Raw genomic sequence first — 13053 nt, forward strand, 5'->3', positions numbered from 1 at the left:
CTGAGTCCCTTAGGCAGGTCTTAAACCCCTGTGAGCTCCCCAAACAGCAGACCGGCTGGAGCCAGAGTATTGATAATCCTGGGCCTCGCTGACCCTTGTGAGTTCCAGCGGTTAGGTAGGACCTGGACTCTGTCACCTTCAGATGACTGCTACCCTGGGTGCCCCCTACCTCGCAAGCCCTTTCCTGGTCAGGCATACACCCCGAAGCTTCAAACTCCCCCCATTCCGTGGTTCGGAGAAGACACTGCTTCGGGAAATTGCCAGTAAAACCCTCCCTTTTCCCGTTCTTTGTTTTGGCTGCCTCTGTTGACTCCAGGGCCACACGGAGGGGACCTCCCCCCCCCCCCAGCTTTGGGTTGCAGTGAGGGCAGAGTGTTCCCAAGGAGACGGAGACAGATGCCCAGGCCTCTGCAACCGGGAACGGCCTCTTGGAATTTCCCCCGCTGGACACGCCTTGCTTTCTGCAAACCTCTCCTCGGACAGCTGAGGTTGTCTGTCTCCCTTACGCCCCGCATGGATTCCGTTTTTTCTGCTTTCTAAGATTACGTTTTTCTCTGTGCATTGGGCTCCTGGGGTCTGCATCGAGACCCGCTTTCTAGATCAAGAGACAGAGCCCAGTGGTCACACAAAGAATGGTCCATCAATGACGGAGAAGGGCCAGTCCGTAGGTGTGCGTGTGTCTGTGTGTGCATTACACGGGATGCCAGAAACGCTCACACCTCCCTCCGGTCCTGAGTTCCAACCAGCAGAGCAAGAAGCCCGCTCGAAAACAAACTATCCTCCCTCCTCCCTGTCTAGGTCTTCACGAATGTCCTTCAAAGATCTCTTCAGCGGTGCTTGGACACACCTCAGGGGCCTCCGTCAATTAATTTAATTTTTATTCTGCAGCTTAGACCTCGACGCCAGAGCATCTGCGAAACAGGACGGAGACATTCATTCTGAGCCAAGGAAGGTGGCCCTTAAGAAAAAAAAAAAAAAGTCAACTTAATGAATTAGAAAGAGACGCGTTCAAGACGCCTGTCGGTATGAACATAAATTAAAACACCAACCAGCCTGAAAGCCTGGCTTTTAGTGCCAGTGATTGTGCCCATCTATGAGAGCGGGTGACGGGGACCTAGCCCCTCGGGGATGAGAGGTGAGCCCAGGCTGGAGAGTGTTCTGGAATGCGGACCGTGGTGTGGCTAAGGCAGTCTCAGCCCCCCTGCATCCCAAGGGAGTGAGGTTAAATATTGTCCCGGTTGAGGTGTTATGTTGAACCGTGGGGGGACAGGGCTGAACTGGACCATTCCGTGGGCGGGGGAGAGGTCTTTGCCTTTTGACTTTGGCCCCAAACACAACTGGCTTCTCTCAGGCTGCTGACGTGCCTCACGGTGCCAGAAGGGCTGCCGCAGCTCCGGCATCCCGTTGCTGCCCAAGAAGAGGCCCCTGGGGGCCCTGGCCCAGGGTCCACACGCTGCACTGGCCGCCAGGCTGTGGCCGGGGAAGGGGGATGTGCACATTGGCTTTGTGGGGGGTGAGTCAAGGCTGCACGGGGGACGCATAGAGAAAGGCGTATATAGGGGGAGCGGGTGCGTGGGGGCAGAGGGAAGGTGGTCTCTGGCTGGGCGGTCAGCGCACGTTGACTTCAAAGGCTGATTATTGCTTTTTCCTGAGAAAGGACTGCATGATCTTCGTACCTCGGGCACCACAGTCTTACATTGGTGGGGTTCCTGTTGGCCGATGGAAAACGGGACACCTCCAAGCATCCAGCGCTATATGGCCAGACGGTTGCCTTTTTAAGTAAGTGTCCCTGCATTTGCCCCAGGCGGACCCCAGGGTGCTGTCCAGGGCGTCTGGCCTGCCTGGCGTCTCTCTGGACCTGGTAGGTGGCCGTAGGTGACAGCAGCTGGACAGGTGTCCCGATGGGCCCCGGGAGGAGGGGCCCTGACTCCTGCAGGGGTGAGGAAAGGGCTGGAGCAGGGCCGGAGCTGGCCCGCAGCGGGGTAGGGTTTGCAGGGTGGAACGCAGGACTCTGACTCAGGGATTTTTCTCCATCTGAGATGTTCTGTTCTCTGAAGGAACACGGAGAGAATATTAAGCTAAGATTGCAGCGAAAAAAATATTGATGGTCTGGGACAAGGACCAGCCCCAAGCCTGGGGTCTGGGCTGTGGCCAGAGACCCAGCAGGACGCCAGCGGCACCTCCCCGGGGGCGAGGGAGGGGTCTCGTGCCTCTCCCCGTCTGCGCGCCCAGCCCCCAGCTTGGGGTGCGCGAAGGCTTCGGAGGCTCCTCCCAGGGAGGTCCTCGTGGAGGCTGCAGGGTAGGCCGCTGCCCTGCGCCCCCCAAGCCCCCACCCCTGCTCCGGGCTCTGTCAGTTCAGACCGGACTTTGGGATGGGACTGGGGGCTGCCAGGGGCCAGGGAACCACGGTTCCTGGGAAAGGAGAGCCTTTCACTCGGCCCGCTTCGAGGGGGCACGCGTCCCCGTTAGGAGTTAGGAGCGGGGACGGTCTCTTCCGCGTTCTTGGGGGCGCGGATCCCGTTAGGGGCCCGACACACAAGGAGGGGCCCCACCTTCTCAGCAGGGAGGGGCTGACTTGCTCCCCTCGGGGCCGCCCTGGGGTGGTCAGGGCGGCTAGGGGACCCCCCACTTTCTGAATAGAGACGGGGTCGCCTGGTCCCTTCCAGGCCGACCTGGGGTGCTTAGGGCGGGTAGGGGCCCCCCACTTTCCGAATAGGGAGGGGTCACTTGCTCCCCTTGAGGCCGCCCTAGGGTGGTCAGGGCGGCTAGGGGGGCCCGACTTTCTGAATAGGGAGGGGTCACTTGCTCCCTTCCAGGCCGACCTGGGGTGCTTAGGGCGGCTGGAGGGCCCCCACTTTCCGAATAGGGAGGGGGTCACTTGCTCCCGTCGGGGCCGCCCTGAGTAACCAGGCCGCCCCCGCTTGTCCACTCCCCTGCGCTGGGCCCCGCCCCTGGGGTGTCCCGGGCTGCGGGCGGGGCGAGCGGAGGCCAGGGCGGGGCCACAGGGCGCCCCCATCGACCTCTCCCTCCGTCGGCCCCGCCCCGTGGGCCCTCCCGGAGCCGCAGCCGCCGCCGCCCCCGCTGCCCGCGCGCCGCAGTCCGGGACGGTTTCAGCGCGGCGCCGGGCGCACCATGGCTCCCCGGGCCGCCGTCGCGCTGCTGCTGGTCGGCCTGCTCGGCACCCTAGTGCCCGCCCGGGGTGAGCGATTTGGAGGGCCTGGGCGGGGGCGGGGGCGGGCGGAGTGCCCCGGGGCCGCCGGCCGGCCTGGGGACGACCCGCGCACGGACGCGCGCGCCGGGACCCCGGGAAGGGCCTCGGGGGCGGCCTGCGTATTGCCTCGGGGGACGCCGCGGGGACCCCGGGTCCTCCTCCCCGCTCGGCGGGACGCGCCGTGCCCGCGGGTAGCCAACGCCCCAAACGGGCGGCCTCACGGCTCTCCAACTTTTTTCCGGGGCGGGTTTGGACTCACTCCAGGGGCGAAATGCCGCGTGTGTTTTCCAAGTCAGCAACTCCCGTAGTTGGAGGCGCTCGCGGGAGCCGCTGGCGTTGGGTGCTCGCGCGCGGGACACGTCTCAGGTGCCCCCGGCCCCGCGTGTGCGCCCCTGCACCCCTGCAGCGGCCCGAGTCCCCCCCTCTGGCGCACCCCGGGCCCCCCCCTCTGGCGCACCCCGGGCCCCGGTCTTTGTTGGTGCGCGGGGAGCCACACCCTGCGTTCCGGGCCTAAATTTGGAGTCTGCCGTGCGCAGCCTGCGCGCCCGCGGAGCGGGGGTGGGGGCCGTTGAGCGCAACTCGGAGCTTTGGACGCGTTCAGAAACACGGTGTGCCCAAGCCTCGGGGCCTGGGGCGCTCGCTGCGCGCGCGGGGAAGGAGAACGTGGTCTCAGCACACTGCGCGTCTGCTCCAGTGGAGAATTCAGAAAACACAGAAAAAGCGTCAGGACGAGGGGAGGCCTGGAGACCCTCCCTTCTCCACCCCGACCCCCACTTTGGGCGCACGCAGCCCGCGCGTGTTTCTGGCTGTTGCCTGCTTTCCTGTTGCCGTCCTTTTAAAGGGGAAGTTGCCGTCCGCGTTCTCCCTCTCTGTCCTTTCAAAGGACAGCTCCGATTTTTTTAAAAAATTTTTATTTATTTACTTATTTTTTGCTGGGCGTGGCGTTTTGGAAACTTTCCCCACCTAACGGTTATTGATTTCCCTTGGGCCCCCTCCCACAGGACCCACCCAGGGAGGGTGGCCAGACTGTTGGGTGGACAGCCAGGCGCCCGGCAGAGGAGTTTCAGGACCGGTCTGTTCCGAGGTGGACACATTTTGCAAATGGGAGTCATGGCCGGAGGCCTGTGTGGTGCTGGGGACTTTCCCTCTGTTGGGGGGGCCTCCAGCTCCGCGCTAAGGGCTTGAGTTTTGAGTGCTGGGCACTCCGGTTGTTTTGGGGAAGGATTTGTGAATTCATGTGGGGGCTTTTGAAATGGGCCCCGTGCCCTCTGGTGGCTTTAGGGGAGATGAAGTCTGGTGTATGGCTGGGGGGCACATCTTGGGACACTTTCCAACCTGGCCGAGAGGGCCTGGCATGGCTCTCCAGATTCTCTCTCCCTTCCGGAATAAATGCCCGCTTTTCCTTCGGCTCTGGCTGGTCCGGCAGAAATGGGTTTGTCCCCCGCCCCCCCATATGGTTGTCTTTATGTTTGTTAGCATGACACCTGCGCACAGGAGAGTGCGAGGGTTCTCTGGGCGTGTGGGTTTGTGTCTTCTAAACCTTTCATGAGCCCCTTCCATGGGCAGCGTTCCAGGGCCGTGGATCAGAACCGGTTCTGCTTCCTCAAGACGGGGCCATCCTTGGTGGTGGGGGGGCTGGAGGAACCTCTAAACACACACCCAGGACACCGGGCTCCGAGAACGGGGACGGTCTCTTAATTCAAGAGCCCGGTGGGCAGTCTTGGCGAGCCGCGTGGGGGCTCTCTGGTCGTGGTCTGGCTCACAGATCTGGGCCGGCCTCCTGTTCTCGGGGCCCCACACGAGTCCTTTTGTTTCTTAGAAAAACCCACGGCGTGATTATCCGGGAGATGACCTGCTGTGTATACAGATTGTGCCGGGCAGCTCCGACACGGGGCATGATTTTACTGAAATTACTGGAGGCACCGGAGCGGGGCAGGGAGGCGAGGGCAGCCAGCCTCGCCCCAACAGCAGAGAAAGGAGGGAGGGATGGACCTTTACTACCCGTTGATCTTTTCAAGGGTGCGGACTCCCCCTGCATACACGCACGCCTCCCTACGGGATCCTTCTGGGGTTCCGGGCAGGAACCAGCTGTCCCAGAGATACAAAAGCATTTTTTTTTTTTTTAAATCAGGAAACTGCTTTCCATTTGCTGAAGGTCAGAACACACTTTCCTGTAGAAATAGGTGTTTGGCGTGGTGTGCACACTGGCTGTCGAAGCCAGCGGAGCCTGGGGACACACCTTTGCTTTTAACGGCACAGGACAGATTTCAAAGTCCCGGGGACCCAGGGCTCCCCGGGTTCCTGGGTTGCTTCTGGGATTCCTATGGGCATGGAGGGAGGAATGGAGGAGACCAAAAGGGGCATTTCACCTTTCATAGAGCTGGGCTGTCCCCACTCCTGGGATACTTGGAAATGCATGGGGACATTTTTTCTTTTTTTCTTTTTTTTTTTGAGTTGTGACAGCTGGCAGAAGGGGTACACGGACAGGTGGTACCTGGAGACCAGACACTCTCAACACCCAGCCTTGCACAGGACGTCCCTCCCCACCCCCCCAGAGTCACGCAGCCCCAAATGTCCAAAGCCACCGTGGGCTTGGCCTCTCCGGTTTCCTGACGACGGCTCTGCTCTCTGCCCCCCTGGGTATGGCTTTCGGGTCCGGCTTTCGTGGTCCCGCCTGTTTGCCTGCCCGCCTGCCCGCCTGCCCTTTGGGCTCTGATAAAACTTAATTGCACTTTGTGGACCTCCCTGCTTGGGCGCTTGTTTCCGTTCTCAGTTTATGAGGCTAACGCCTTTTTTTTTTTTTTTTTTTTTTTTTTTGGGCATGTCGAGATAGGAAAGTACTTGATTTTTGTAGATTTTCTTTTTCTTCCATCTGGATGACATCTTGGCTGCCTGCTCTCATTTACAACAGAATGAGGCTGTTAGAGCCACACAACGATGTCAACGTGAAGGGGTCCCAGCACGATTTCGTGAATGGAAACTGCCCTTTTTCTTGGCACGTGGCTTCCCCCACGGGACCTGGAGTACCACAGTGGTGAGCGTCGTGGTGTTTCCCCCTCCCGAGATTTTCCAATGCACGACGACGACTTTTAGGGCGAAAAGAATTGTATGGGGCTTATGACGTAAAGACAGGGTAGAGCTCCAAGACGGACGTGTGTTTGGAGGCTCAGAATTACTCAGCATCCCCGGGGGCGCCTGGGTGTCTCCGGGAAGGTGATCTCAAATCAGGTCTTGATTTCGGGATCGTGAGTTGGAGCCCCCCAACTTCAAAAAAAAAATCGTTACCGTTGTGGCTCTACCCGGGATCATTCGGACGCCCAGAGACTGGAGGAGTGTTCTGTCGGACGCCCAGCCTTTGCGGGGGTCGGAGAGACACAGGGGACTCCAGACATGTCCGTCTGTCCTCATGTGGTTTGTTTTAAGGTCTGCGCGTGTGTCCCAAGTAAATCAGCAGAGATTCTTGCACTGGACCATGAAGCGTGTGTTTAGGGAGGGATCTGTAAAAGTCCTTTTAGGGGCGAGGGGGATATTCGTGGTTTGGGAAATGCTTTCTGCAGACAGAGGTGCGTTTTCTGAACATCTGAGAAGGACACACCCTCGAACGGGAGTTGATTGCCTCTGCTGAGTCTTGTCCTCCAACCTTACGGAAACCCGTCTTGCCCGCTCTTTCCCGGTGCTGCTGTTTGTGGGGGAAATCAGGCCTTCCCTTCGTTCCTCCGGTATTTCCTTTTCTTTTTTTTTTTTAAACTAACTTTTTTTTTTTAAAAGATTTTTTATTTATTTGACAGACAGAGATCACAAGCAGACAGAGAGGCAGGAGGTGGGGGGCGGGGAGCAGGCTCCCTGCTGAGTAGAGAGCCCGATGCGGGGCTCGATCCCAGGATCCTGGGATCACGACCTGAGCTGAAGGCAGAGGCTCAACCCACTGAGCCACCCAAGCGCCCCTCCTCCGGTATTTTCAAAGGGGACTCTTGTTCTTAATTTATATTCACCCTGAAACCGTGCAATGCAGAGACCCCCGTAACACACAGGGCGTCCATGCCCCCCGCCCCCTGTCCCAGTTAGCAGCTGTGAGGATTCTGTGAGGTCATGTCCACCGTGCGCTGGGAGAGAAGGCCGCGTGCACTACCGGTGATCTTGCTGGCGCCATGCTGCTTGGACGCGTTGGGTGGTTCACCATCCAACACCGGGATACTCTGTCCCGCGTGGGCCAGTGTCTGGGGGTGACCGATGGACCCTCGCCAAAGTTCTAGTTGTAAGTAGGGAATTCGTAGTGTGTTCCACACATCTAGAGACACAACACTTTTTGAGTTTCTCGTCCTTCCCCGGCCCGGCCCGGTGGTTATACCAGTTTGGGCACATGGCCCTCGGGTGTGTTTCAGCTTTGTCTCGGAATGACTCAACGTTGCCACTCTCCCTCGTGCGCTCTGCTACTCTCTCTAACCGTATCATTAAAAATCCCCTAAACAGGAAACCAGCTACTTCCTCTTTCCTCCCCAGCCCGAGGGGGTCCTAAGCGGGCAAACCGGCGTGTTCCTCCGGCAGTAACTTAGGATGCACTCATGGGCCGAGAGTTCCGCGTGTGGCCGGCCGCGTGGACAAGAAGAAAACTCACTAGAAGCTAAAGCATCCCTGTGTTCCGCCAGCAGCCTGGCGGAGTGAGCATCCGTGAGGCTTTTGTTCCGTTTCTCTGTGTCTGGGTGGCCTGGGGCAAGATATAGAACGGATTTGTTGCCTTGGAGGGGAGGCAACAGGGTCCCAAAGTACTTGCAGATCCAAACCGGGTGCGAATCACGTTCCTTTTCTGCCCTTGGAAGTTTTGGAGACGTCTCCTGTTTTTGTTTTTTTGGTTTTGTTTTGTTTTTTTTTGATATTACATTGTATCAGGAACTTTGCAAAGAGCAACATAGTTGCGGCGAGGCAGTGCTTTCTGTAACAATGTAATTGTTCCTCCTTAAATGAACCGCCCTCCCCAGGAAGGGGGCTCAAGGACCGGAGTGCCGCATTCCCATGCTTTGGAAGGCATTAGTCATCTCGAGACAACCCGGCCAGAGATTTCTGGCTGCCCGTGTTCAGCGCTGCCGTTGCCACAGCCCCCGCGTGCTGGGCTGATGGTTCCCTGGCAGGCGTTAAGGTGAGCCGTGTGGACGAGGCATCCAGGCCCTGGGATGCACCGTGGACCGGTGTGATACGTGGACAAAGTATGAATTGTTGATGTTCCCTCGGGGGCAGAGGGTCCCGGAGCCACGTCGGTTCTGTAAATACTACAAGAAGCCATGCACGGCGCGTGTCCTGACGCTGTCCGCCGTCTTGTCTTAGAGGAGGGCGTGGGTTCTGCGCTCAGCGTGAAGGGAAACTGTGGTATTTGCCCCAAACGCAGTGCAGAGTGCACCCCAGTGTACCCCAGAAGGATGAAGGGAGATGGTCAGGGGAGCAGTCGGCTCTCTGAGGCAGAGCGACACGGTGTGGTGGGAAAGGAAGGATGTGCCGGGGTCTCACGGAGCAGGAGGTGGTTGTGAACAGCCGAGGCTTGCTCGGATCTGGACTGGATGCTGTGGGAAAGATGAGGCCGTGGACCCTGCCTGCCGGGGCACTTGCTTAAGGACTCGTGGCCTGGCTGGAGTGAGGTAGCACTCGAAAGGGTTACGGTTAGGGTTAGGGTTAGGCTGTGGTGGATAGGTGGATGGATGGATGCATAGATACTAAGACAGACAGACGGACAGAGAGATATGATGGATGGATGGATGGATGCATCTGGATGGATGGATGGAAAAGGCCAGGACAGAATGTCGGGGTAGGGGGTGCAAGTCGAGAAAAGAAAGAAGAAAGAAAGGAAGGAAGGTAGAAAGGAGAAAAAGGAAGAAAAGGCAGAAATAGTGAAAGGAGCATGAACCAAGAAAGATTCAGAACTTGAAAGGACCAGGATTTGGTAACAGATGGAAAGCAGGAGGAAGGAGATGGCAGGAGTGTAGGGTGGCTCTTGCATCTGAGAGTCTGAGCAAATGGCCACATCACAAAAGATAGGAAAGAAGGAGGAGACCTAAGCTGAGGAGAAATTAATGAGACGTTCCAGAAACAGAGCCTTGGAGACACCATGAGTGTATCCACAGGGACCCGGTGTAGAAGCTGGTACCTACATAAGCTTAACCTGGAGAGAGATTCAGGGTGGCTACCTCAGGGGAGCGAGCACTGGCATCCCAAGAGGTAGACAGGGAAGGTTCCTGTCCTGTAGCCGGGCACGCGGTGCCAAGCTTAGGCCTAAGCTTCCAAGTGCTGTGTGTGCATCCATCCACCCACTTATATACCTGTCCATCCGTCCATCCATACATACATGTATGCACCTATATGTCTTTCCAGCTGTCTGCCTGTCCATCCATCCATCCACCCACTCGCCCATCCATCCATCCATCCATCCAACCATCATCCATCCATCTGTCCAAACATCATCCATCCATCATATCCATCCACCCATCCATCCACCCACTCGCCCATCCATCCATCCATCCATCCAGCCATCATCCATCCATCCATCCGTCTATCCATCCATCTGTCCATCCATCCATCCATCCACACATCCATCCACCCATCCGTCCATCCATCCATCCATCCATCCAACCATCATCCATCCATCTGTCCAAACATCATCCATCCATCGTATCCATCCACCCATCCATCCACCCACTCGCCCATCCATCCAGCCAGCCAGCCAGCCATCATCCATTCATCCTTCCATCCATCCATCCATTTGTCCATCTGTCCATCCGTCCATCCACACATCCGCCCATCCCCCCATCTATCCACCCATCTACGGGTCCATCCATGCTTCATCGATCCCCCATCATTTATTTATGACTAACACCAATTTTTTTCTTTTATTTAGCTTTATGTACATACCTACTCTCTCTCCATCCACCTCTCATCCATCCCCCCACATACGCACTCGCCGGTCCATCTGGGCACGCACCCACACACCCAGCCACCGGCTCTCACGCATGCCTTCCCCCGGTGTCGATAGAATTCCCAGTGGTATCTGTATTCCCCGTCTGCTGTGTGCGGGGATCCAGAGAAGAAATACCTGGTGGTCCCCGTCCTCCCTTCTCTGCCAGAGGGAGAGAGAAGCAAGATGGCTCTTCTGGTGCAGTGTCGTGAAGGGGAGCGGGGACCACTCTGCCCCAGGGGGTCAGAGAGGGCTCCTCGCAGGGGGGAACCCTCCACGGGCACCAAGTTTCCACGAGGAGACAGACCGTCATAGCAGCGGAAGCCTGACGAAGAGGGAAGAGGCCTTTTTAGGCGGGGGCGTGGCTTTAGAAAGGAAGCCTGGGTGTGTGAGGTCACCTGGAGGATGTGTGCGGGATGAGAAGAGAAGGCAGAAGCAGTGACGAATGACGAAAGAACGGAGTTTACTTGAAGCTGTAGACCAGCCTGCAGTGGGTACGTGATAGGCAGCCCCGGTTCCTGGACGTGGGTTCAAAACTCCCCTGGTGGGTTTTGACCAGACAGGGACGCGTTCACGCTTAACCTGCGAGACAGGTAGGCAGCATGGGGAGCGGGTTGGAGGGGGAGAGGTCGTTGGCAGAGCCTGGATCGGGGAATTAAAAGGCTGCAACGCTGGCCCCGCATCGGTGTCATGTCCGTAGGCTTTCAGACACTGGTGCCTGAGTCCCAGCCCACAAAATTCCTGGTTTAGTTCACCGGGACCTTGAGCGGAGCATCCGGGCTTAGGAAATCACCCACGGCTGGACCTGAGCAGCAGTCTGTGCACGCCGTGGTGAGGAGATGCTTTGGTGTGCTCGGGAGGAGTGACAGAGCGCGTCCCAGAGGAGGCAGCATTTTCTCGGGGCTTTGAAGTATGAATAGGAGTTCTCCTGGTACGGAACGAAGGGATTAGCATGTACAACCAAGGACAGGATCCAAATGAAGGTCGCAGGTGCCCTAAATGTGTGCTTCTCACTCCTGGGTTTGTTTTTGGGGAAGTGTTTAACGTTTTGAGGGACGCACAGCCACCTGTATTAGACACCGCAGGACCTCCTGGGGTTATGCTCTTTGAAGTGAAACACAGTGCAGTCTCCATGTTCACGGATCCCGTATATGAGCATTTGCCCGCCTGCTGACATTTATTTGGAACTCCCAGCTGAATCCCGTCCATGTGCAGGGACGGGTGCAGAAGCGCAGACTAGCCGAGCCACCGTCCAGCCTCCAGGTTGTCCACAAGTGTCCTTTTCATGGTCTGTGCGGGGGCACGTTCTTTTGCATTTTTGTGTCCTGTGCTTGGCCACACTGACAAATAAACAATACAGATCCAGGATAGGCTGTTTAAGCAGAAACACGCAGAAAACAAGGTCCTGCGTTGACGCCCTGGGGAACACGTGACCCACGGCTGTGGGATCGTAACCCCGTCCGTCCCTAGGAGCGAAGATGCAGTATCCGTGCATTCAACATCCCCCAATGACTTAGAGAATGTAACTTCCGTGACCTGTGAGAATGGACTGTAATGAATTAACAGAATGGTCGAGTCTGTTCAGCAGCCTCGGGCCAGTTTCCGGAGCCACCAAGGGCTCCATGAGCTGACAAAGTTTGGGATCGTCTAATGGGTTATTTGGGGCCAGCCCAGGTACGCAGGCGGGGCCCTGTGTGTAGGGAGCACAGTTGGGGAGATGGCTGGGTTCGTAGTGGGGGCTTCTAGTCTGGTTTTGGAGCTTGCCCTTTGGGAAGCAATGCCTTGGCTTCTTGTAGGGGAGACACTGGGTGTCTCTGGGGGAGGGAGGGCTGGGAGGAGCCCCCAGCAGCGGGCAGACAGCGGAGGGTCCCGGCCAGAGGGTGTTAGAAAGGCAGGTGTACGGATGGCAACCTGGTCTGTCAAGAATGTGTTGGCACAGGCAGACTCGGGGACCGTGATGGTCCGCAACACCACCCCACAGCCTCACCATATTCCCAAGGTTTGTGCACAACTTGGCATACCTTTCAGGGCCATCCCCAGAGTGATGGCGAGAGAGACTTTCCCCTCCCCTCCGCCGCGTTGTAAACTTACATGAAAGGATTTGGCGCATCCCAGCCCCTGGGGAGGATGAACCCGCGTGGGGCTGAAACAGGGAACAGAGTTGACGTGAGCCGTCGGGGTGCCCATGACGCCCAAGACCGCCGTGGCCCTGAGCTTGGCTCCGTTTTGTGGCCAAGAACGTCCTCCGGGCTGGGCAAGTGCCATGCCGCGGGTTCACGGACACACGTGTGCAGCTCGGCATCTTGGCTCCCGTTGCTTGAGTGGTGGCGATAGTCCGCCAGCTTGGCCTTCGTGGGGCGCCCGCCGCTGAGCCGTGGAGTGCGTTGTTGTGCACGCGGGTTCCTCCGGTGTCGTGCCGTCGTGCGTCTTGGGGAGGCTGGACCCAGGACCAGCACGATCCTGCAGCCTTGAGGACTCGACACATCCGAGGCGCCTAGATGGCAAGGTCGGCTTAGCGTCAGACTCGTGGTTTTGGCACAAGTGGTGATCTCGGGGTCGTGGGATCGAGTCCCGCGTCGGCTTGAGAGTCTCTCTCCCTCCCCCTCGGCCCCTTCCACGCGCCCTCCCTCTGTCCAAAATAAATCTTAAACTATGTCACGTCTGCAAAAGGCACGGAGTATTTCTGAAGCGGTTCCCGTCTTGCGCCCGGAAACACCAGGACGTTCTCAGTATCCAGAGATAACGATGCAATGAGACGGCATTCGTGGTCACGACGTCCGTCGTCGTCCTGACCTGCAGGGCTCGGGATGAGGCCGACACCTGCGTGGGTCTCCACGCGCTGGGCTTTGTGCCGGGGCGCTCCATCTGGTGGAGGGGACCCCGTCTCCAGCCCCCGGGAGCCTGG

At 58.1% G+C, this 13053-nt stretch overlaps 1 protein-coding gene across 2 annotated transcripts in view; it reads left to right on the forward strand.

Moving 5' to 3' along the window:
- Nucleotides 1-2970: 2970 nt before the first annotated feature.
- The window catches only part of CD99 (CD99 molecule (Xg blood group)), a 30431-nt gene continuing 20348 nt past the window's right edge, over nucleotides 2971-13053 (forward strand). Inside the window, exon 1 of one of the 2 annotated variants that reach the window (XM_080831218.1) lies at nucleotides 2971-3199. In XM_080831218.1, coding sequence (XP_080687344.1) covers nucleotides 3133-3199 — 67 coding nt within the window. In that variant the 5' untranslated portion in view covers nucleotides 2971-3132. The remainder of the gene's footprint in view (nucleotides 3200-13053) is intronic. The other variant, XM_080831217.1, reaches the window with a different exon arrangement.

The sequence above is a fragment of the Martes martes genome (genome assembly GCF_963455335.1).
Source record: "Martes martes genome assembly, chromosome: X".
NCBI classification, from domain to species: domain Eukaryota; kingdom Metazoa; phylum Chordata; class Mammalia; order Carnivora; family Mustelidae; genus Martes; species Martes martes.